Below are 23770 nucleotides of genomic sequence, written 5' to 3'. Positions count from 1 at the left end.
GCGCGCCAACCACCAATATGATCGTCAAGGTCGTGTCAAAACCATTACAAACCCGTGACAAGTCGGGCTCCCAGTGCAGGGTGATCAGTGAGACACGAGGAGTGATGAGTGAGTTCTTCCTCTTCGAACGGAATTTTTTCTTCATGTATTGACAATACTGTATCGCCATTGTCAGTCAGCAGCAGATTAAAAAAAATATCTTATCAATTCCAGTTTAGTGACAGTTTGTCCTTCTCGCACCAATTTACTTATCCTCTCGATGTGAACGAACTCAGACGCGCGGCGGGGGAAATTGGTTCCCATCGATTATTCACTAGTCCACCTCATTATTGTTAGAATTACCTAATACACAATTATTTAATCCCTAAAATAATAAATATAAGAGCCTCGGTAGAGAGTACCATTTTGTACCTTTTGGCGTTGAAACTCTAGGTCCATGGGGTCCCAGCGCGCACAAGTTTTTTGGAGAAATCGCGAAACGTCTGGTTGACGTAACTGGTGACCGAAGAGCTGGCGGCTTCCTCGCACAACGTATCAGTATTGCGATACAACGAGGAAATGCCGCCAGCATCCTTGGTACAATGCCTCAAGGGCCTATTTTAGATATAAGCTAGTTATAGTAATCATCTGTATATATCCATTATGTATATTGTTATTGTCATTTAATCCCTTTGAACCCATACTCAATATGTTTGGGTTGGGATTGATATGTAGGTAATATTCACGACTACTTGTTTATTTTAGTAAAATTGAATTTGAGGTCAGAGTCAGAACTGTTTCACTTAACTTTTTTTATGAAATAGAGATTATATTTGGATAAACTGTGCAATTTTAGATTTAAAAAATGCGTAGCTGTCCAAATTCAGAAAGGTATACATTTATATTATTATATTTTGAAAACAGGAGAGTGATACCTACAATCGAAAAATTTAAAATATTGTGGTTATTAAATGGTGACTTTTCAGAAGATAGTCCAGGAGTGATGGTTAAAATATTTGCTTCTATTCCAGGCCGCACCGGGTATCGAGTTCTGCGGTGGCAGCATGGTTGCATTTTATCACATGTTACTATGCTTGTCACTTTCGCACTTAAATGATCATTAGAACGTGACAGGCATGTTGACAAGCGATTCCAATGCGACCGTGCTTAGCCCGCTGAAGGCCAATTTAAAAGTACATTTTGGATTCAAAATGATATCTAAATGAGTCAGTCGCGCCTGAATTTCGCTCGTACTTGTCCGACTTGTATTTACATATATTGGCGTGAGCGAGACGCAAGGAGACTGACATCACGCAGATATCATTTTGATTCCACAATGTAAGTTTAAATTAGCTCCTGTATTTTTTTTTATTATTGTTTGAAAACTAACACACCGACTACCGTAAACAAAAAAATGTGATGCCGAAAATGCATTTAGCATCAGAATATTGTACACATGCATGTGTATGAGAATAAAATACATACCTACCTACTTATTGGGAAGGATTATGTCATCAGTCATTTAATCTCTCTGTATCTGTCTCCTTCGTCGTCGTCTTCTGTCGTCTTCGTTTGTTTTCCTTTAATATAAAAATTAGATATCTCCAACGAGCATAAAATATACATAATATATTATAAACCGCCATAAATATTTTATGCTAAATTACTTGAAGCTATTTTGTATTTTATAGTCGATCGTAAACTCGCACTCCCCGACTCGCAGCTCCTTCAAAACAGCCAAGCAGGTTTAAAGGTTCCTATTTTATCGTTTTCTTCGAATTTTAATGGATCAGAAAAATATTGATTGAATATTGGAATCATAGATTGTGTAAGATGTGGAAAGTGTAAGTCAATTTCGTTCTTTGAATTTGACAGCTAAACGAGATGGTGCTGTGTAGCTCCGTACATTATGTATTTTACATATAAATAAAAACACGAGACACAGAACAAACAGAACAGTTACAGAGTAAATTAAATACAACAAAGGAAACTTATCCCTGTATCGGATATTATGCGGTAAGTTTGGTTTTCAAAAGTTGACGTTGGCAATTCAGTGACCCGGACCCGGGTACGTCCTTAAACTACGTCCACAAGAGAGGTATGGGCATTGTGAATGTCATCTTGTTTTGTGTGGTAGGGCACAGCACAGCGGATGTCATTCCAGATCTAGAGCAGAGCCCAACTGGGGAAGTACCTCCACCTTACAGAAAACCGCAGCCAAATAACACTAGACCCTACTCATGGTGTTGTGTTCCAGCAGGTGAGTAAGGTTGCCAGAGCTCAACGAGGGGGGGGAGGGGTGTTAGAGTCGGCAACGCGCATGTAACTCCTATGGAGTTGCAGGTGTACATAGGCTACGGAGACTGCTTACAATCAGGCGGGCCGTATGCTTGTTTGCCACCGACGTAGTATAAAAAAAAAAGTGACCGCAAAACATATGGCACTCTTTTGACTGTCAAACTAACTAAATTAAACTTTACCTCTCTATTACAATCAACTACTTTTTGTTGGCATATTGCTTGAACAATTGGTCAAGCTCGACTGCGTTCGGTTTTTGGGCTGTACTGCGGGGCTAGCCAAGTGACAATCGCTTATAGAATTAATAAATAAATAAAAAGTATGAAAATGGAACGGCCTCCTGGCCTATATGGCCGGTAGTCACCCTGCCCACGAAGCAGGAGTTCACTATGCAGCCAAGAAGTGATCACGTTTTCTCTTTCGCACTCATGTAATATTTGATGGCTTCCTTTGTGCACTCTTCAATTGTCTTTAAGAGTTGTCAATCTAGGTAGATCTAGTTCAAATTATTTTCGAACCTGAATAAGGCCTTTAATCAATCAAAAATAGAAAGATAGTTACGAATCTTACATCCATCGACAAACCTTCATTTTGTATTCGCTGATCAGGACGATCAACTACGTGAGCTGTGACAAATGATTTCTCTTTTTGACCAATTATTCTCGTGCCAAATCTACATAAAAATTGCTTTTTATCACAATTTTCCCAGCAAACACGAGGACGTATCAGAGTTCCCAAGGGAGGCATCCCGTCTGTTGATTTATCCGACGAGTTATTCGCCGGCATAAAAATAATAATTTAACGATGTTGTTAAAACCTCGCTATAAATGTGAAATATCCCTGCCAGCTACAGGTTGAATACGGACGGACTATTAAGTTACCAACTTTGAAATAAATACTTTCACTTTTAATTGACTGTATTCAGTGGGAGAAAATTTGCCGCAGCTTTTTAAGTTGAGCTTTTCATTAAGATTAGTTTTACCTCGACGTAGATACAGATTTAGTTTCAGACAAAAATCTAAGTAATTTTGTTGGGGCGTTGGCCCGTTCGATAAGGTCAATACTTGTTGGCTTCGTTTACATTTAGTTAGATCCTAATACCCAAGTATCAGTAATCAAACATAACCGTATTTCATCAAAAAATCATATTTTTTTCATAAAAATACAATATGGATTTCGTTTACATGCTTTGTTTTCAATATATAGCCATTGGCACTATGCAGGGTAGGGCAAAATAGCGTGAATAAGAAAATAGAATGAACTCATTAATTTTTATACTTTTATTTACGTATCCCATTTATATGTCATATAATTTAATCAAAATCAACTATGTTGTGTAACTGTACAGTTAGTTTAAAAGATGTGCAAAGAATTGACGTTACCTTAAGTAAAACACAGCCATTAGTTTAATGCCTACTTATGTCTATAATATGTAGTAAAACTAATTAACGCTCAGAGGAGCTACAAAACATTACATTTTTGAGAAACAACAAACAATGATTAAACTCTACACAATTTGGGTATAATTTAAATGTGCTTTATACATTTTAAGTTTCTTACAGTTAACTCTGAGTTATACTTTACAATGTACAAAAGTATTTTCCCCTTTGATTAGCATTTACGAGAGCCTATATGATCGTCATTTGTCTTCTTAAGTTAAAAGCCAGAGGGCACCGGCTGCGCGCGCGTAAAAGTGCACGAGCACATGCGCTAAAATGTTGAAACCGTGCACGCAGACGTCACGCAAGCGGTGTGCGGTCTATCATAAGGATATCTATATTACAACGTGCGTAGACGGCCACGAGCACGTGCTCGTGGCCGTCTACGCACACGCAACCGGTGTGCACAGGCCTTAAATGTTACTAATTTATCATCTTCATGTAACATTTCATTGACGTTGAACCGAATTTCGATTTTGAAACGTAGGCCGAGGAAAACTTATCCACACTTACGTATCTAATATCACGACACATGATTAAATCGATCCTCATAAGCTCATAAACCTTGATATTACAGTGAATACCCAAACTGCAACTACCGCGTTTGCGTTCACGTAGACTTTTCCACCTGCAACAAAAAAACAACATTAATATCTACAATTTTATAAGCTTTAGTTTAACTTGCAATGTTTGTATTGTTTGTATGTTCCTATATTCAACTAAGCTAAAAGTTCACGTATGTTAAAAAAAATAATATTAAAAATATTATAGGACATTATTACACAAATTGACTAAGTCCCACAGTAAGCTCAATAAGGCTTGTGTTGAGGGTACCTAGACAACGATATATATAATATATAAATATTTATGAATACTTAAATACATAGAAAACGCCCATGACTCAGGAACAAATATCCATGCTCATCACACGAATAAATGCCCCTACCAGGATTTGAACCCGGGACCATCAGCTTCGTAGGCAGGGTCACTACCCACTAGGCCAAACCGGTCGTCAAAATATGTAAATTGGTACCATCGAGCTGACCTGATGGCGGAAACAGGATGTGGTCATAGACACTCTGTGATAAAAAAACGCAACCAAACTCTAACACAGCGTTCGTTATAATTGTCTCAATGATTACCTAGTTGACTGTTGAATGAAAAGTACATGCAATCAGCGATAAAAAAATCATGCATGAAAAATTAAAATCTTGACAAAAAACTTATTTTAATTAACTTCACGCTCTAGATAGATCTGTAGATTTCGCGAAATGCGAAGTCATAGCCACAATTAAAACAAAAAAACTGAATCGACAATAGAATTTATTAAACCTATTATTATTTAATATACCTAACTATCAAACTTCATCATATAATTTCTCGAGAATCGGTTGAGAAACACGACCTATAGAGGAAGAACAGCCGGACATACGATATTACTTTTGCCCGAGTTGAATATTTTACACTAGGATACAGTAAATAATTGAACACCTCTTTGACTATCTCTTAAGGATGACTCACGCTAGAGCGGTCCGGGTCCGGGCCGAGACGTCCAACATTTTATTTTCTATGTCGGGTGATCGGTGGCTCTGGAATATTATCTATAGAAAACGTGTCGGACGCCTTAGCTCGGACCCGGACCGTTCTAGCATGAGTCATCCTTTATGTTTAGAATTAATATGCATGATGGACAAACACCTAATTTGAATAGGTACCTTCCATAAAGTTATAATTATAACATGTTTAGTTCTCTTGAACCGAACTGTAGTTTTTCAATGTATCATTTTAATTTAATACATTTTTGGTCAGATGTTTCTACTTAATACAAAAACGAGTAATAATTTTAGTATGAAAGTTAATCCCTAAATACAAACAGTAAAGTTGTACGAACCTAAATAAATATTAGCTTCATATTCCCTAGTTGAGAGTTACCGAGCGAGGTCGCAGCGCTGACAGCGCCCCGCCTGGCGGTTATGACTCATAGTTGGTCGCTATTTCCAAGTAAACGTTAAAAAACCAAGTCACCAATGTCAGTTCATTTCATAACTTACCTTTTTAGGGTTCCGTAGCCAAAAGGCATAAAACGGAACCCTTATAGTTTCGCCATGTCCGTCTGTCTGTCTGTCTGTCTGTCTGTCTGTCTGTCTGTCTGTCTGTCTGTCTGTCTGTCTGTCTGTCTGTCTGTCCGAGGCTTTGCTCCGTGGTCGTTAGTGCTAGAAAGCTGAAATTTGGCATGGATATATAAATCAATAAACCCGACAAAGTCGTACAATAAAATCTAAAAATTTAATTTTTTTTAGGGTACCTCCCCTACACGTAAAGTGGGGGTGAATTTTTTTTTTCGCTTCAACCCTAGAGTGTGGGGTATCGTTGGAAAGGTCTTTCAAAACTAATAGGGGTTTTTAAGAAACATTTTTTGATAAAGTGAATATATTCGGAGATAATCGCTCCGAAAGAAAAAAAAATGTGTCCCCCCCCTCTAACTTTTGAACCATTTTCTTTTATAGGTCCAAAAAATATGAAAAAAATCGTGGAAGTAGAGCTTAAGAAAGACATTAAATGAAAACTATAGCGGACATGATCAGTTTAGCTGTTTTTGAGTTATCGCAAAAAGTTTTCCCTTCATAGTAAAAAGACTTACTTTAATTAGGTACTGATTATGCAAATTTGCCTATTTGTTTAACTCGGGTGAAAGGTACCGTGTCATCCCTTGGTTAACAATTTACTATACTTTAAGCTCCAGTTTAGCTTATTGTGACGGAAGAGTAACTACGGGACCCTACACTGAGCGTGGCCCGACATGCTCTTGGCCGGTTATTTTTATATAATAAGTGAATATGAAAGTGTACAGTTTTATATATTTAACTTTATATAATAACTACAGTCAGGATCAAAATTTGCGTATCAGACTAAGTATTCGTCAAAAGTATCTGCAAGTCTCTGATAGCTTATCAAAAAGAGATTTGTTTCTATATACCTACCTATAGAATAATTAAACTGTTGCAAATACCTACTTGCACAGTATTACAGGATGGCACGTTTGGAGCGTTGTTTCATCCGCCTCCGCTACTATTGATACTAACTGTATCTACGTTAATAAAAATTGTCGCAGTTAACAGACTTGGTGCATTTAACCCAGTCCACGTGAATACAAATCGTTTTAAAAATAGATGTATATTTTGTTGAATAGACACACACAAGTTTGTAAAACCCAAGCGGTAAGCTGTACACAGTGATTAGAATTTATTTAACTTAAAATGTGAGACTTTACCAATATTAAATTCTAGGTCGGACACATTACGCAATAAATAGCTAGTAGATATCTTACAAAACTTCATTCTTGACTTTAACGCCATAGATAGGCATTAAGCGGATGTTGGCGCAATACATTATACGTAGATACTAATTTAACCAACCTTTATTAGAAACATATTTAGAGAGCTGCGTCCTCGAGTGGACGGTGAGGGTGGCGCTGACGTCGCGCAGCACGGGCGGGTCGACCTGCAGCACCGCCTCGCACCGCACGCGCAGCGCGCCGCTGGTGGCGGCGGGCACGCGCGCGCGCAGCACGCGCCACGACGCGCGCAGCCCGCCCGCCAGCGGCGCGCTCAGCTCCGTGCGCTGCCACGCTTCGGGCTGCAACAAAACTTATTTGACCATCTCCTAATTTACACTTCTTGGAAGAGATTAGTATAAACAATAAGTAAGTATCTATATAACAGCATTAGAAACCATTTAAAACTTTCAAGTTTTGTACACAATACACATACTAAACTATAACAGCATTAGAAACCATTTAAAACTTCAACTGATCTAGGTCTTGGCCGCGATGAACTAATATTCCAGCAAAATGACAAACCGCGTACGGGTAAATTAATTAAGAATACCCAACGAAAGTCAATTAAAAAGTTGGGAGTAGTCTTTACATTATAAACACCCACTTTACAATTTCTAAACACAAATGAATCAATGATCCGACACACAACACGCACAAAATAAGATCGCAGTAGATCCGTTAACTTATGATCACATTATAAACCCTCTCCAAACAGACTTTTACACCATAGAAATCTTGTAGAAGTTTACAAAAATCCTTTAAATAGTGACTTTTTAATTTTTTTCTTGGAATTTATAATCTTAATTACGAGTAGCTGCTACGTGCAAACTAAAATTAGGTAAGTAGTTCAGCTAGAATTAAGAAATTCGCGGATGTTAAAATAAAGTTTAAAACTTAATTCGCCGGGTCCCCATTTCCAGTAAAATTTAATTAACCTAATGGAATGGCAATCTCAATTATTTCAAGTTCCCGCAACCGTATTATGTAGGTGAATGTCCTAAAAGTGAATATAAGTCAATCACAGTTAACAGCCTAGGTATTGCTCGCAGTTTCTTTATTATGGGAGTAATCGTTTGTAGCTCTTTATGAGATTTATTTAAGTTTTTATTTTCAAAAATCACACTTGGAATTTTGTCTTGGCTAGTTTTAAGATCTGCACCTGGGCGACTAGAGGTTAAAATCCATATGACTTTAGTGGAAATAGTGGACTATCTGTAAAATATATTCTAATGCATGATTTATTATCAGCAAAGAATAACTAATTTTTTTATTTTTTTTTTTAACTAATTAATTTAATAACAAATGGTATACATGTGTATGCCTCTATATTTCATATGAGACCAAATCATTTTGAGAGTACATTTTTTGCTAATCGGTTATATAACACTGAAACGTAGTCTATGTAGTCTCGTAAATTGCTATTCCAAATTTCATTAATAGAATAGCCTGTTAACAGGGTCAACGCGTCCCCTGGGCGCGTTCGCCCTCATTGTGTAAAGGCTTGATATCGCCACCAACCTTTTGTATTTCGTCGTCGATGTACCAATTAATGTCTGCGGGCGGCAGCGAGTAGTCCGTCGTGCAGTTCAGCAGCATCTGCTCGCCCGGCCGCACCAGATTCGGTGCTCCGCTTATAACTGGGTCCTTGTCAGGCATAGCTGCAGGCAAATTAATTTGAATAAATCACAAAGTTGTAGTAAGCTTATTACGAAGTTAGCCATGAAATTGAAGGAGAGCAAATAAGTCCCTGAAGAGAATTGAGTCATTATTTTTTTAAAGAAAAAGAGTAGAAACAAGGATTGTAGCGTAATTAAATCTAGGCGTAGAAGCGCTCGAAGTGACGGCGCAACCGTCTCGATACGGCAGAGTCAAAGGAATCTCTGGGCGAGTTTGATAGTACCTAGCGTATTTTTATTTGACATGTATGTGACAATAAACGTTAAGTCCGCCCTTTAATTTGTTTATAATATAATGAAATAAGTTTCATTATATGAATTTTATTTTATAATAATTTGATATATCATTAGCAACGTTTCGGCGTTTAAGAAACCGAAATAATTATTTGTTAATTGGAAACAAAAGCGTATTTAATAAATTCTCGCCATTCGCTCTTGGAAATTGATAATTACCTTGCTGCCGCCGCACGAGTAATTGAAGATCGGCTTTATTTTTGTTATTTCGCGCTTTCATTTAGGTAAACCATCTCCGCGAAATGTTTTTTTTTTTGTTAAAGAAAGCAATACAAAACGATATTCCCGACAAGCCTACGTTTCTACTCCAAAGTCAAATTGTATTTGTTTAGATTGATTTGCATTTTCGAATCTCCGAGCGGCGATATGATATGCCTGAAGACATCAGGCAGGTAACCGCAACCAACGAAGAGTTTTCAATAGGACTAGGATAGAACAATAGTTTTTAACCATAGCATATCTACTAGAGTGACAAATGCAGAGACCACGGGGATGTCGGGGACCGCCTTGGCTTTTCCACTCACAAACAAATAAAACCAGTCTGGATGAACAAAAGGATGCATTAAGACGATGAAAATTCTCACCAACAACAGTCATGTGTTTGGTCTGGCGGGCGATCTGGAACATGGGTCCTTCGGTGGAGACCTCGCAGGTGTAGGCCGCGCGCGTGGCCTGCGGCAGCGGCATGACGCGCACCACGCACGACTCCTGCTCGCAGGACCCGCCTTGCACCATGACACCGGTCACATTGAACAAGCGGATTTGCGTCTATAGAAAGAACCACGTGGTCAAAAATCTGCCGCTTGACGGTAAACTAAGTATTTGTTGATCAACTTTTCTCAAAGAGAAAGACGATTTCCGCGTAAGTGTAAAGTAAGTATCAATCGTAGATAGCGGATAAAAATAAAGTATTTTATATTTGTCGGTGCAAAATATAATCATAATTTCATTTGGAAATGGACAAACGAATACTCATTGTTTACTTAAAATATCAGGGCTCCTCTACACGATGGCCCAGCGTAGGCCAGTCCAAGGGACGCAGCTATGCGGTGAAATGAGATAGCAATATCACTTGCTCCCTCTAACGCATAAATGCGTCCCTAGGACTGGCCTACGCTGGGCCATCATGTAGAGGAGCCATCAGTTAGAATTTACATTTCACGCTTATTGGAGAAAATTAGCATAACCATTAAGAACATAGCACTAGCAAGATAAAGACTTACTTCAAAATCTTTATAGCATTCGTGCAAAACCCTTTACTGGGTTTAACTTGCTTCTTTTTATATTTATTTAAAATTTAGGTATTTTGTGAAGGTAAAATGGGTCAAATGAACCTCGAGCATTTATTTACGAACGACGACGGGTGCTCAATTATTAATGAGATGTGCTTCACGAGGAAGACCCTATAATAAACTGCAAATTGGTATTTTGAAGCGACAATTTTTATTATGTTAATCTAAGATATTAGACACTTTATTATAATTAGCAAACTTACCTTTAGTATTATTAGGTTCATATACTAAAGCCTGCTATAATTTATAACCAGAGCCCGTACATTTCATGCCGTTGACAGAAAAATGACGTCACGCTACATAGAGTATGATTCCAATTAGTATTTTCGTAATAATTAATCATTTGTCAACCTCTTTAGGTAACTGATACATATACTTGACAATCAGTATATAAACGTCTAACTGACTTTCATTTTATTGTCACACACATAGATAATAGATTCTTGATTTATGAAATAATACATATTTTTGGTTTATAACAGCGTAACAAGCTTTTATTCACGCAACAAGTATTCATTATGATACCCATCAATAAGTAAGTTATCTAAATTTGTAGTAACTCCCTGTATGTTAAATTACGTCATTTTTGCGTCAACGGCATGAAAAGTACGGGCCCTGTTTATAACGATCAAGAAAAAATCCGTCCGTGACGGACAAAGCCTCAGAATGTTGTCTTCGATTTCACTTAAAACACTGAAAATAAATACTTTGATAGTATTAAGCCTAAAGTTTATCTTAACTGTGCTTACTCGTATAAAAGACGTATTTTATTACAAAATTTTGTTTTGGCTAACTACTAAGTACGTTAAAATAGGAATTGTTTTTGGGATAAGTACAGTCGCTATCAGATATATCGGAGCGGCCGAGGTGCCCACAAATATATGCACACGCCTCTATTGTCAAGGCGTTCCAGTGCGGGTTCAGATATTTGCGAACACCTTGGCCGTTCCGATATATCTGATGGTGAATGAACATACGTACACGTGTTATGTGCCTACATTGCATAGGGCAGATTATAACTAACGTACCTACCTACATGGTAGTACCTATGTACCCATAAGAAATAAGTTTTCTTGTTGGCGAATATCTACGAGTATATGAACATCCATGTTTAGTAAACAAAAGATAGTTTCCAAAGATACATGCTGGAAATGTCTATTAATATAAATAAAATATATTTTATATTTCCTGCGGCAATGTCGAAGGCAGCAATGTTAATCTCAATAGAAAATGTCAATATCCTTGAGAAATAGAATTTTCAATCGCCTTTTTACTTTACAAAAATAGGTACTTGTTTTTTTTAACGCATGTCACAATATTTGTATATATATAAACTGTGTAACCTTTTGCGAAGGGTTGTATCGGAAGATCTCGTGCAGGTCGCGGTACCACTTGACGGAGTGCAGTTTCTGGTCGTCCATGCGGAAGTGGCAGCTGAGCTCGGCCGCGCGCCGCGGGTCCGCGTGCAGTGGCACCTTCAGCTGCGTTATCTCGTGGCCCGCTGTCGCCACTGGCAACAAGGTAACAACATTATGGGGTTACAAAATATTGAAACCTTTACGAGTTAATTTCACACATTTATCAATAAACCTTATATCTAAATGGTCGAATACACTACAGTTTTAGATGATTTTACTACAATAATCGTTCTTATTATGGAATTAACTCCTTGCCGAGGTTTTCCAAGGGCGTGTATATAAGTAAGATTAATAAAAGTGTAATAAGGGTAAGGGTATAAAGGGTAAAAGGTTAAAAGTGTAAGGGTAAACGGTAAAGGGTTATCGTTAAAGAACAAATGTATTTGAAATAAACTAGTGCATTAGATATCTTTTAAATATAGCTTTACCTAATACTGAACGTGTAACACAAATTGCAATGTGTCCGCAGAAATTCAACGTTAGCAAAATAGGTTTTAAATTATGACAAATTGTGTACTGGGCAAACATGGTAAACGTACGGGCAAATGTGTGTACGCCAGGGGCGCGCCCGTAAACATACGGTTAATGCAGCTAATTTTGAGCCAGCGACCTGGGGGCCTACCACTATTAAAACCGAAATTCGCAAATTGCGGGGATCTTTCTCTTTTCTCTATATTAAGACGTAATTAGAGTGACAGAGAAAAATGCCCGCAATAGCGGAAAATTGTATTGGAATAAGAGCCCTTGTCTCCGGGAGATGCAACGGTAAAGTGCACAGCGACGCCGTAACAGCTGCATCCGCTCCCAGCGATCAAATACGATCAAATCAAAATGTTTACACTTCAAATATTTAATCGATATTTCAATGATGGCGAACGTCTTTTTAAAGAGTAATTTACTGTAATATTCCTAGATAATTTATTCTCCAAACGGAAATTCCAGTCCATTTACTCTACTTTAGCACTTTGGTTCAGCGGAGGGAAAGAAATGCTTTTAATAAAAGTAATTTTGGGACAAATTTACTCGATTCGGCTTGGATAAAGGTTGAATAATAATTATGGTGGAGGGTCCTCGTAATTTGTTTAAGTACTACAGATATTTAGACGAATTGGTAGAATTGGAGTTGGGTTGTTATTCAAAACATTGTTTTGATTGAATATTCACCCAACAAACAATGAGGCGACACTTTTAGCACCTATTTTATAACCTTTAGACATAGAACATCCAGGGCATAATTCGAATCGCATTTTACTGTCTTCACGGGCAGCGGGAAACAGGATTTATTACAACGATTACCTCTATTAACTATAAACTATGAATAAAGCAGGAAGAGTCTATTTCTGACTCATAATGGCTATTGGACTTTGTTCTAACAAAATTTCATCATTACGGCATACATTTTTAGTTAGAAATTGTTTTTCAAATAATTTTTGCTGTTCTTAGTGTTAGTTTTTTAATGTTGAATTTGGTTTCATACAAATATGGTCACCCTACTAGTCACGTGACTCAATTGCAACGGAATGACGTGACCGGTCATCGTCAATGAATTTTTTTACGTACTCAGCCAGCAAATACACAGAGGTTGAATTGAAAAATTTGATTAATATGCTATAAGGCCATGATAGTTATATAGCAAATAGGGTAACCATGAGACTCAGTAAATTTCAGATACAATTTTAATTAATTATAACAAAATACATTCGCGTAATACAAAGGGTATACGGGAATAATTAACGCCGCGTGAACCTAGCCTACGGTGCAGGTTCAGTTGGACAAGATAAAAGAAACATAAAAGTATTTTACTTAGTTAATAAAAGTGTTTATTACTACTTACATTCTTTGTTGCAGTAATATGAACTGTGAATAAATAATCGCAAAATATACTTATATGAATATAATTCGTAATAGACATATATAGAAATATTAAGTTCATTCATTACGTTTCTTACTAACTGAAAACGTGAAGTGACTAGATAATTCATCACGAACTTATTGTACAGCCTCATAACGTTAACAATGATATACGTCCTGTGCCTACTCGTACTCCAGGAAGTCAGCACGCGAAACCGGCACGTGCGTGAGGCATTGCTTCTACCGCGCCTCCTGAGAGTCCTGAGGCCTTGAGGCCCTGCGCTAATAATAAATATTTCTACAATAACTAAGCCTGATCACAATTACCTTGTTTATGTCTGGTAATATTCCCAGGAAAGACATCCTTATGTATTTCTCTAATTAAGTATTCCCATGTACCGCCCCGCCCTAATTTACGGCTTCAACTTGACTTATAAATAAAAGTAAGTTTATTCAAACAAAGCCCAAGGGCTTATCCTTATCTTTTATGACAATAAAAACAAAGGCTCTTGAAGTTATGATTGCACCAGTCATTAATATCGTGGGCGATCCATGAGAAAAACTTTTCTCGTTTTATTCCTACTTCCGTTTTGTTTATAGGTACTTTATTACTCATGTAAATAACTTCCTTAACTTTATTTCATAACTGCCTACTTTTGAAATTCAATCGGCAATTTTTTCACATTATCAGTGCTGGAAAATTGTCGGACGTATACATTGCCTTCGAATGGTAGCAATGGCCAAAAGGAATTGTCGCCTATTCTGTCCACAATATTAAATTGGAAGCAGCCATTTTCTCTAGAAATTGTCGAGACAAATAAATTGTTTTGTGTTGATATCCACAATGTACCCATTATAGACGATGTAGAGTCAGCATCAAATAGATAGTGACGGCCAAGGTGGCCAAATATATCTTAACGCACCTTTGTGGAAATAAAGATGTGTTTTGACATTATTTAGCCACTTTTGCTGTTATCATATATATTTCATGCTTACGTGTTTGCAATAAGTGTTTGCTAAAACAATTCTAATATTTGATATTTGACTCGACTACCCAATATTAAACAAATAATAAATATTTACTTTACTAATGAACAATTTTATTAGTTCAGGATTAGCTCCATTTACTCGAAATATACGTCCGGCTATACTATAGTAATTTACCAAAATCCGGGCCGTCTCCGTGCACTTGTCGTTCTATTAGATGAAATTGTCAATTCGTATGCGGCAGTGACCTCAATCGAGTCACATAATAGCGGCGTTTTGGAAGGACCAAGTAATTGCGATGGAGTACCTAATGGATTGTCATATTTAAAACCACTTACTCGCTGTCACTAGGAAAACAAGAAACAAGTTTATGTCCGATACGGATTGCGACAGCAGCCGCGTGAAACGGGAGATGTCACTATCAACTTTCTTGATAAATTATGTTGCAATCGTGGTAGCATCACATTACTAATTTTAATGGTCACTCCGGGTAAGGTGGTTGTTCATACATTACCTACTCTTGCGTCTAGTGGCAAATATATGAACTCGCAATAAACACTAATCAATGGTCTAAGTAGCCCACATGTGAAGGCCAGTCATATTTTCCCCGCAGCTACGCTTATCCGTATTGACCTTACCTCTTTCGTATATCATGTATATGCAATAAAGACGAAAACACAATAATTCCGAAAATGCTGGCAATCTCTTTATCTGGATGCGGCGTATGTGGAACGCAGCCCCTTTTGCGAAATATCGCTACATTCCGCGCCATGCCGATCCGTTGAGATTTTGGCAACAATAAGTCAATACCTTCTTTGCAGGGAGAACTGGGTAATTGTGCTCCAACATTTTATACATATATACAACAAAACTATATCACGACCTGTTTAATTAAAGTGTTATATATAACATATAGTGTTGTATATTGATTGTTATGTATTGATGGTCTACTTTAAATCGGCATAGGTACATATCAATGTACCACAATATCATAATTAAAGAATATGTATATATAGGTATTTTTTTTATTTTGAATTTTGGAGAATATTCTGGAGCAAAGTAAATATTCACATTTAACAATTAATTTCATTTACGATTCGTAAGTCTTGTTTTCGGAAAATAAGTAATAAAATATTTATTAGGTTAAATTAAATAAAAACCAATTAATTGTGGAAGGAAATGTAGGAATATATAAAATAAGTCGACACAAATATTATGTCAATAAATGAAAATGGCATATATCAAAAAGGCAAAAACCTATTTCATACAGTACATCATAGTCAGAATTGAAAATAGTGTACGAAGTGTTTGAAACACTACTATTAATATCCTGTTGCACCTACATAAGTACTTCTGTTTGCGATACAACGAGGAAATGCCGCCAGCATCCTTGGTACAATGCCTCAAGGGCCTATTTTAGATATAAGCTAGTTATAGTAATCATCTGTATATATCCATATTGTTATTGTCAATAAATAGAATATTTAAAAGGGACTGTTGCTTAAACAAAATTTATCAGTATTTTCCAATAAACTTTTTTATTTGATACTTTGAAAGTTCGAATACATCCTTACGTTTGAACGGTAAATATCAACTTTTTAGAGCCCTTGGAGATTAAAATATAAGTGTTCATTTTTTGAGCACGTTCATAAACGCATTGTCATATGCCTACTAAAAATAAACTATCTTTATCTTTTTGTACTTTCGTACTTTCATATAAAACATGTTTACCAAATATCACGCGAGATGGCGTTGTACCGGGAGCGGCAATTTCTACATCGCGCTATTGAAATGATTTTAGGGTTTGTATATGACGGTTTGAGATATATATTTAATGTAAGTATATTGGCTTTATTTGCGACATGTTGTTCATATTCACAGTCAGTCCTTCATTAGTAAAGTGCGCCCTTTTTGAACGAATTAGAAGTACATACTAAGAGTTACTGTACAGTACAGTACAGATGGTGCTACTTTACCGCCCTAGTGCGGTAACTATTACAATGCGTGCGTATGTCGAAAATTTAAAGGGCCATAATTATGTACTGTAAATCGTTGTATAGTAGGAATTAACTTTTCGCACTTGTATCGTAATGTACCATTACACATTTCAACATTAAAAGGCATTAAACTGACATTATTGGATCGTATAAAATGATGGGAACTCGTAAACGTGTTCCCGAAAGACAATATCCATTTTTCGCGATTTATGTTCAACATAGACAATGTCGGCCCCGCACCGTTTGCATATCAACACCGACCCTTTAGCGCTCCTGAACATAAAAGAAGGGAGTAAATAATTTTCCACAGGAACACCGTTTTAGATCCGCGAGCTTCCCTCTTTCAAAGATTAAACGTCCATCATTACAGTCGGTCGTTGCACACGAGAATTCTTTCATGTCCATTCAATCGAGTTCCGAAACAGTTTGAATAGTGCACCAGTGAAATAATCGCCATAGTAAAGCGCAATCGCTGGCTGGAAGGGAGCCAAGCCATCGCGACGAACGAGTGAGGCTAGGACGTGGCTTCCTATGTGTTTCGTTTCGATAGAATTAACAATTTCCCTTGGCATCGACAGTCGCGGTCCGCGGAACAACGCTTGTCGATAACCGTTCCAGATAAACTATGCTACATACAGGGAGGCTCGGTGAAAAACTCGTTCGGATTAGTTTTCGTCTTTGGTATAGTTGATGAAATATTTTTTGCACCGATGAATGTTGAAGTTGTAGTATGTTATATCTATTCGTCATTCCACCATTCGTCAAAATGATCCAAAAACCAACGTGTCTAAATATTACGTCGGTAAATAAGTATCATTTCCTATATTTCGTTCTATTGATACAGTCGATGTCAAAGATATGTCTTACATTTTCGCCTTATTACAAAGTAAAGTAAAGAACAAAAGTTTACAACATATCTTTGACATCAATTGTATCAAGATGGGATTTTATTGCAAAGCTGAGATATTCATTACAAAGTTAGTACGATCTATGTCGGAAAAAGATTTCAATTACATAATAACGTATAATTACTTATTTATATTAATCCCAGAAACACAAAGTATAATAACTCGGATGGCATGTGTTTTTCCGAGTCTGCTCGCTCTTTTGTCCTTTCGTATTCGTAAAGAAAAATAAAGTAGTTTTATAACTAACCGGTGCAAATTATATTTCGTCAACTATAATACTGGAAGTGGAAGGGCCGCGGGATGGAGCCGTGTGTGCGATACGCGTTACGTAGTCAGATTATCATGTGTAGGGATTTAGCTGATCACTAGAGTAATTACGGCGACCATTATGAGCGTTTAATAGTGTCATAACTGCTTATCACAGGATATCCTAAATCTCGTATGTATATGATATTTATATATACGTAATAACCATTATCGCTATTTAATATGAAGTTGTATGTAGTAACATGAAACAAGAATATAATTAATAAAAATGTATTCCTATTAAATAGTGTTTATGTTTGGTCTTTCCAGAAACGTTCTTTCGCTCTCTATCTTTAGCAATAATCGTTTGCATTAATGTAAGTACCGATTTGTGAGCAAACACTATGCAAGCTCCATCCCTTTTTATGGCCTCAGTAAGGCTAGCTTTCACAGAATACTGAAAATTTACTTTGTAACAGCTGTTTATGTTCTGCCAAAAAAAGAATTTGATCAAACTTAAGATATTTATTGTACGGCCTTAACTTTTTGTACACGGCTGGATGGAAAAAATCGACAGTGAAAATTTCATCAGCGGGTCTAACAAGTGCCTATATAAGTTCGGGAACGACGCATACTTAATAGTTGCGTTTGTACACGAGTTAAAAATCCAGTCATGCCAAACGAAACGCCGTATTTCATCGGCTGCAACGGCCACTATCAAGAAATATATCAATAATAGGTTTAAAGAACTTTATTCTCATAAAGAATTATATAATTCACTTACATGAGAAAATTCACATGTTAAAACTAAGTCTAAGCATACAGTGTACACAAAAAACATGTTATTAAATTCATAGTGGGTAGAAATGCATTACAAGATACTTATTACTGAACGCTCGGAACATATCTTTACGTTACCAACTGAACACCAAACAGAACCAGCGATGTATGAGGCAGATAAGACGATGCGCTAGGATGGATGCGGCATACTCGAGTGTGCTCATAATAAGCATAAGTTTTGTGGATAGAATTTTTTTATTCGTTTTTATTTATTTATTTTTTCTTATTATTATTATTATTTTCTAATGTAATTAATATATATCGGTGCATACGTAGTTTGAAAATGTTTTTTTTTTGTTATATAGGTAGGCGGTAATGAAATTGATATACGCAAAAGAGCAAGAACTTGTCAACAGCAAAATTAAAGTTGTTAAATTAAACTTCTCTAATGCACCACAGATCCATTTACAGTAAAAAGTATATCTGACAAGTTTTGGACGGAATGTTCAATTCCCACCTTAAAAGGTAGACAGATAGTGCAGTGACTGATTTTCCATAAACCTCTTAATCCCAGTTTGTTAAAAAAGTGGTAATATCCACAAGCTAATGAATAAAATATTGTCCCTCCCCAGAGGAAGACAAGCTTATCCGCGGTGCGACGGAGGTCCACGATTTATTACATTATTTCATTTACCTTCGTCACCGGCACATGGTCCGCCGATTGTACCGGTAAATAAACAGTACTCCGGCTGGCCACGAGCCAACCGTCTCACGTTCTGACCTCAAGAAACGGCAGACTTCATTTAAATCCGCAGAGAATTGACAAAATCTAAATGAAAATTAATTAAAAGACGTTCACGAACTCAACAATGGATGTTGTTTCGAATTGCTGGGACTTTAGCAGGATTAAAATACCACGCCTTTGTAAATTACGTCTAAGATAATCCCTTTACAATAATCCCACTCAAACCCCACCATTAGTAAAGGGAGACACTTAAGCCGCGTCAAATTATCTCAAATTCGGTTAATTCTTTAAAAGAGGTTCGCTTTATGTCGTGCCCATTGTTAAGTATGTACTTAAGCTAAAAGAATTTAGAGTTGTTACTGGTAATAGAGAAATATATTCATGTGGATTTGATGTTTACTAGGTATTGCTTAATCGTAATACAGTGTTGCGACAGCTCACAAGTATAATTACGTTACAGTTAGATACAGATAAACCTAATCATTACTTGGTAAGTAATTATGAGGTAGACATCCGCCTGGACGCATATTAACTCTAAATAATCTTCCATTGAAGTTAACAAAATCTAATAAAAACAAACCTCCATCAGACTTCTACGCACGTAAAGCTTGTATGTAACAAAACAGTTTTATCTAATCTCGACACCTTAATAGACACACAGCCCTATCCAAACCTACACTAACGTCAGAAAGTTGTCTTAAAAAAAATTTTTTTCGCGACTTCGGAGTTGGTCCTATCGTAAAAGTTGCTTAGTATGACCTATATATTCAGCCCCTAAATAATTGCAGGTGACTAAATAAACACCCTGTATACCTTTAAGAACAAATTATGTATATCAACGGCACATGATGGAAAGAACTTCAAACCAAGATGCAAGATGTATACTTTACAAAAAGAAGCTTTTAGAGTGTAATTAATCAATTTAAACAAATTGCCTAGCTTTAGTAGTTTACAAGTATTGTATTATTAATTTTTGAAACAAATCATTCAGCTCAATTTTAATATATCTCTAAAAGAAACGTATTTCGCCGTCGTTTGAATTCGATAAATAACATCATGTTGCTACTGAAGCTGTGCTTGTAATCCTAGGAATGCTGGCAAAGGACACTGACAGAAATAATTAAACAATCTTTGATTTTAAAAACTTGTTAATGACGGTCCAAACAAACATGTTAAACTTAGCGTCGTTTTGAAACTTGCTACTGAATTTCTCGTTTATATTAAAATCTACTAAAGTTAAATATTATTAACTTACACACATACTCGTACTTTCGGGGAATCGTATCGTATCGTAAGCTATTTTAACAAGAAGTAAACCCGTTTTAATAACTGAGAAAAAATTACAGTAAGTAATTAAATTAAAACACTTTTTATGTCATTTGGATAACATATGAAGTAACAAAACTTTAACTACTGGATATATCGTTTGTTTATTAGTGTACGTATGTACATTGTTTAAGATCTAAGACAACTAAATAAAGTAAAACATTCTGAGTAATCTTTATCTTTTTTATTCGTGTGTTTTGTCAAAAGTTATCTAATTGGCAAGATAAGCTTCTTGGCAACATGTCAATGGCTTTGTTCCACACAAAGTAAAAGTATCTCCTCAGAATGTAAGTTCTTGTAACTCCACCATTTTCGCGCGTTTCGTTACGCTCTCTATTTATTGGACAAGCGAGACGGTCGTAAAAATGTTTATGAGCAATATCTAAACGCGAACTCACCCGCCGTTTATCATCTGTCATGGGCTAAACGATGTTTTAATTTAAATAAAACCAGTAGCGTGGACAATAAAATGGCCGCCAATTCACACTTAAATGTTGCGTTATTGTTGAAATGGTATTAACTTTGGTATATTTGAACTGAACAGTGTGTTTAGTCACGTAATTTATTGGTATGGGATAATGCACTGAAAGATTTAATTGACCGAGCGTCAGCGAAGGTTTCTTTTCAGCTTGAGCACAGCAAGGTAGCAATTTTCAAGCGATACTCCCAAAAACTGTGATCAGTTTTTTTTTTTTTGATCAACCCAACGTGAGATTTGAACTTCCAACCCACAACTCTGGATTTCCGGTCCAACGTGCTATTAATTATGCCAGGTGACTCACACTTTGATTCACTTTTTACTAAAAATGTACACATAACATATACCTTGCCAACCGAATTTTTGTTAATACTCAAAATATACCCGTATTTAAAATTGCAATTTCATTTACCGACGGCTCGGCTCTATGAAATAATCATTTTAACATAAGTATTATTTTAAACAAAATTTCCATGGTAAATCAGCGCAGTAAACTTTAATCATAAATAACGGGAACAATAGGCAGTGGCATCCGTTATGTGGGCCCGATCGTGGATAGGAATCAAATTTAAATTTACGAAGCTACAAAATACCATATGTATAGAGTCTGTGCGGAAAGAGTCGTGGAATGTATGTGGCACAATACATTCCATGACTCTTCTCTTTCCGAGTAGTCTCTATCATACCTAATACCTATAACACTCCCGCAATTAAGCCGAATCTAGCGACAAATAAAATCATCGGAACCATTCGTTGCGGAGCTAATACCTACTGATAATGACTTTTAACGTTCAAACCGCGGCACCGATTCAGTACCCCTAGTGTAAATAAATTCGATTTCGAAACGTGACGTACGCGTTTGCGTTTAGTCTCATTTTGTATTGGATTTAGAAAGAGCGCGCCAATCGGGACGTTTTGGAAGCTCAAAATCCTATACAAAATGAGACTTAACGCAAACGCGTTCGTCACGTTATGATGTCGATCAAATTTACACTAGGGGTACTGATGACATACAGTATGTAGATAGTTTGAGGCCCGAGAAACGACATGGGATAATTTCGATCGATGATCACCATCATCATTCCACGCGGACGAAGTCACGGGCAGAAGCTAGTACACTTATAAAAGCTCAGCCTTTGTAAATCGTGTAAAAAACGTATGTGTCAAATCGCATCTGAAAGCAAATTAAAATAATGTCCTGCACTTTTAGGTATTTTAGGAGCGAAAAATTCTCGGGCTATCGACTTGGTTTATGAAATTATGACGGCGCCATATTTATTAGTCCTTTAATTTATTCAAATCTCAAAGGTTTTTAAATGAGCGGAACATTATTCTGTAAATTAAAAAACACTGGTTTAAAATACCGTTGGGAAATTCGTACTTCGAATCAGAGTCGCGATGAGAGATTTTATGAGAGTTGTAAACAATTCGCATTAGTGTACTAAAGGGTGCGTAACATGGGAATGTGATATCCTTTGTTCCTTTCAATTAAAAGTTTTGGATAGGCTCTCTCTCAGCCGTCTAGCGGGGAAGACAGAAGTTCCTAGGATAGTCTAAGGAAAATGGTCTTAGTTTCCTTTATTATATGTTCAAATTAACTACGTAATTACGTATTGAATAAAAGTATCCCAGTTCTTTAGGTAATTAGGAGATGTAATCAGGAGTTGGAGAGATGATCTTCAATTGAACATACTCGTAAAAAAATTATAAATTAAAACGTAAACACTGAATTTGGGACACTTTACTCACCACATAACGTTATTAGTAGCAAAAACATCATTTTAACATTTTTATACAGCCCTTTGATTGATAATGGCATACGTTCATTCATACGTGCACTTCAAATAATTACAATTCGAGGAATTACTTAGTCACATCACAGGTTTGTAATTCACTTGTCTTATCAACTTCATCCTTTTTACCATAAAAAAACAATGAAATTGAAAATAGAATTCAAACGATTTTTTTTTTCTAAATTTAACAACTTTCGTCCGATAGAAGTCACTGTTTACAAATTTCAAATGACGGAGTGCGATCTTGGGCCATGTGAGCGCGAGGCGGTGCCGCGAGCGTGCCGGCCGAGTGCGCGCCGCGAGCCGAGTGCCCTCCGTGCTCGCTACCCTAGCGACATGCGCACTCTCCACTACCCTGAAAGGGTCCTTAAGTGGATTAAGTTTTTAAACTTTTACAATTGATGAAATGACGTAAACTTTGCTAAGTGAAAAGTTGGATATTAAACAATGTTTTGATTACTGTTGTAAAATCTTTAACATGCCGGAACAAATTTGGAGCCAGATTAAAGCTTTATTCGGTTACATTTTGCCACCGTCAAACCCTTGTCATATTATCGTTCTTATATGGAATAGGATGTTTATAGGAATGTAATTTTTTTCTTCAAAAACGTCAGTGAATTTTATTGATATGTCAAGAAGAAATAGGTTTTCTATGTTTTTTTTTAAATCATTAATTTTCAATAGCGTTCCACAGCCTCTGCTATTTTAGTCAGTAGTTATAAATGAATTTGTTTAAAACTGGAGAACAAATAAAGTCTACTAACAAAAATCATCGCAATTCAAAAATGTATCCTGAATCTGACCTTAATCGTACCTGAATGATCTCTAGTTGAATATAAATTTCTAGACACCGATAATATTTTTAAAAAGCTTATCCACGCCAGTCAAGTAAATATTTACTAGTCCACACAAATAAAGTCAAGGTT

General features: G+C 36.5%; 1 protein-coding gene across 1 annotated transcript; it reads right to left on the bottom strand.

Annotated features, from left to right (window-relative positions):
• Positions 1-4083: 4083 nt before the first annotated feature.
• Positions 4084-23502, bottom strand: LOC133522342 (uncharacterized). Its single transcript, XM_061857663.1, has 6 exons — positions 22801-23502; positions 11659-11825; positions 9608-9791; positions 8572-8711; positions 7133-7352; positions 4084-4344 (listed from the first exon to the last, which is right to left on the bottom strand). The coding sequence occupies exons 1-6, from the start codon at positions 22880-22882 to the stop codon at positions 4265-4267; spliced, it is 873 nt and encodes a 290-aa protein (XP_061713647.1). The 5' UTR covers positions 22883-23502; the 3' UTR covers positions 4084-4264.
• Positions 23503-23770: the final 268 nt, after the last annotated feature.

Source organism: Cydia pomonella, chromosome 10 (genome assembly GCF_033807575.1).
Source record: "Cydia pomonella isolate Wapato2018A chromosome 10, ilCydPomo1, whole genome shotgun sequence".
NCBI lineage: Eukaryota > Metazoa > Arthropoda > Insecta > Lepidoptera > Tortricidae > Cydia > Cydia pomonella.
This window is presented reverse-complemented; position numbering and strand designations above follow the sequence as displayed.

What these genes read in the sequence shown, in the direction of transcription:
- LOC133522342 (XM_061857663.1), bottom strand. Translation starts at nt 22,882, where the DNA reads ATGAATGAACGTATGCCATTATCAATCAAAGGGCTGTATAAAAATGTT. An exon ending in GATACAACCCTTCGCAAAAG is followed by an intron (nt 9,792 to 11,658) that starts GTTACACAGTTT and finishes TTCTTTCTATAG; the next exon opens with ACGCAAATCCGCTTGTTCAA. An exon ending in CAAACACATGACTGTTGTTG is followed by an intron (nt 8,712 to 9,607) that starts GTGAGAATTTTC and finishes ATTTGCCTGCAG; the next exon opens with CTATGCCTGACAAGGACCCA.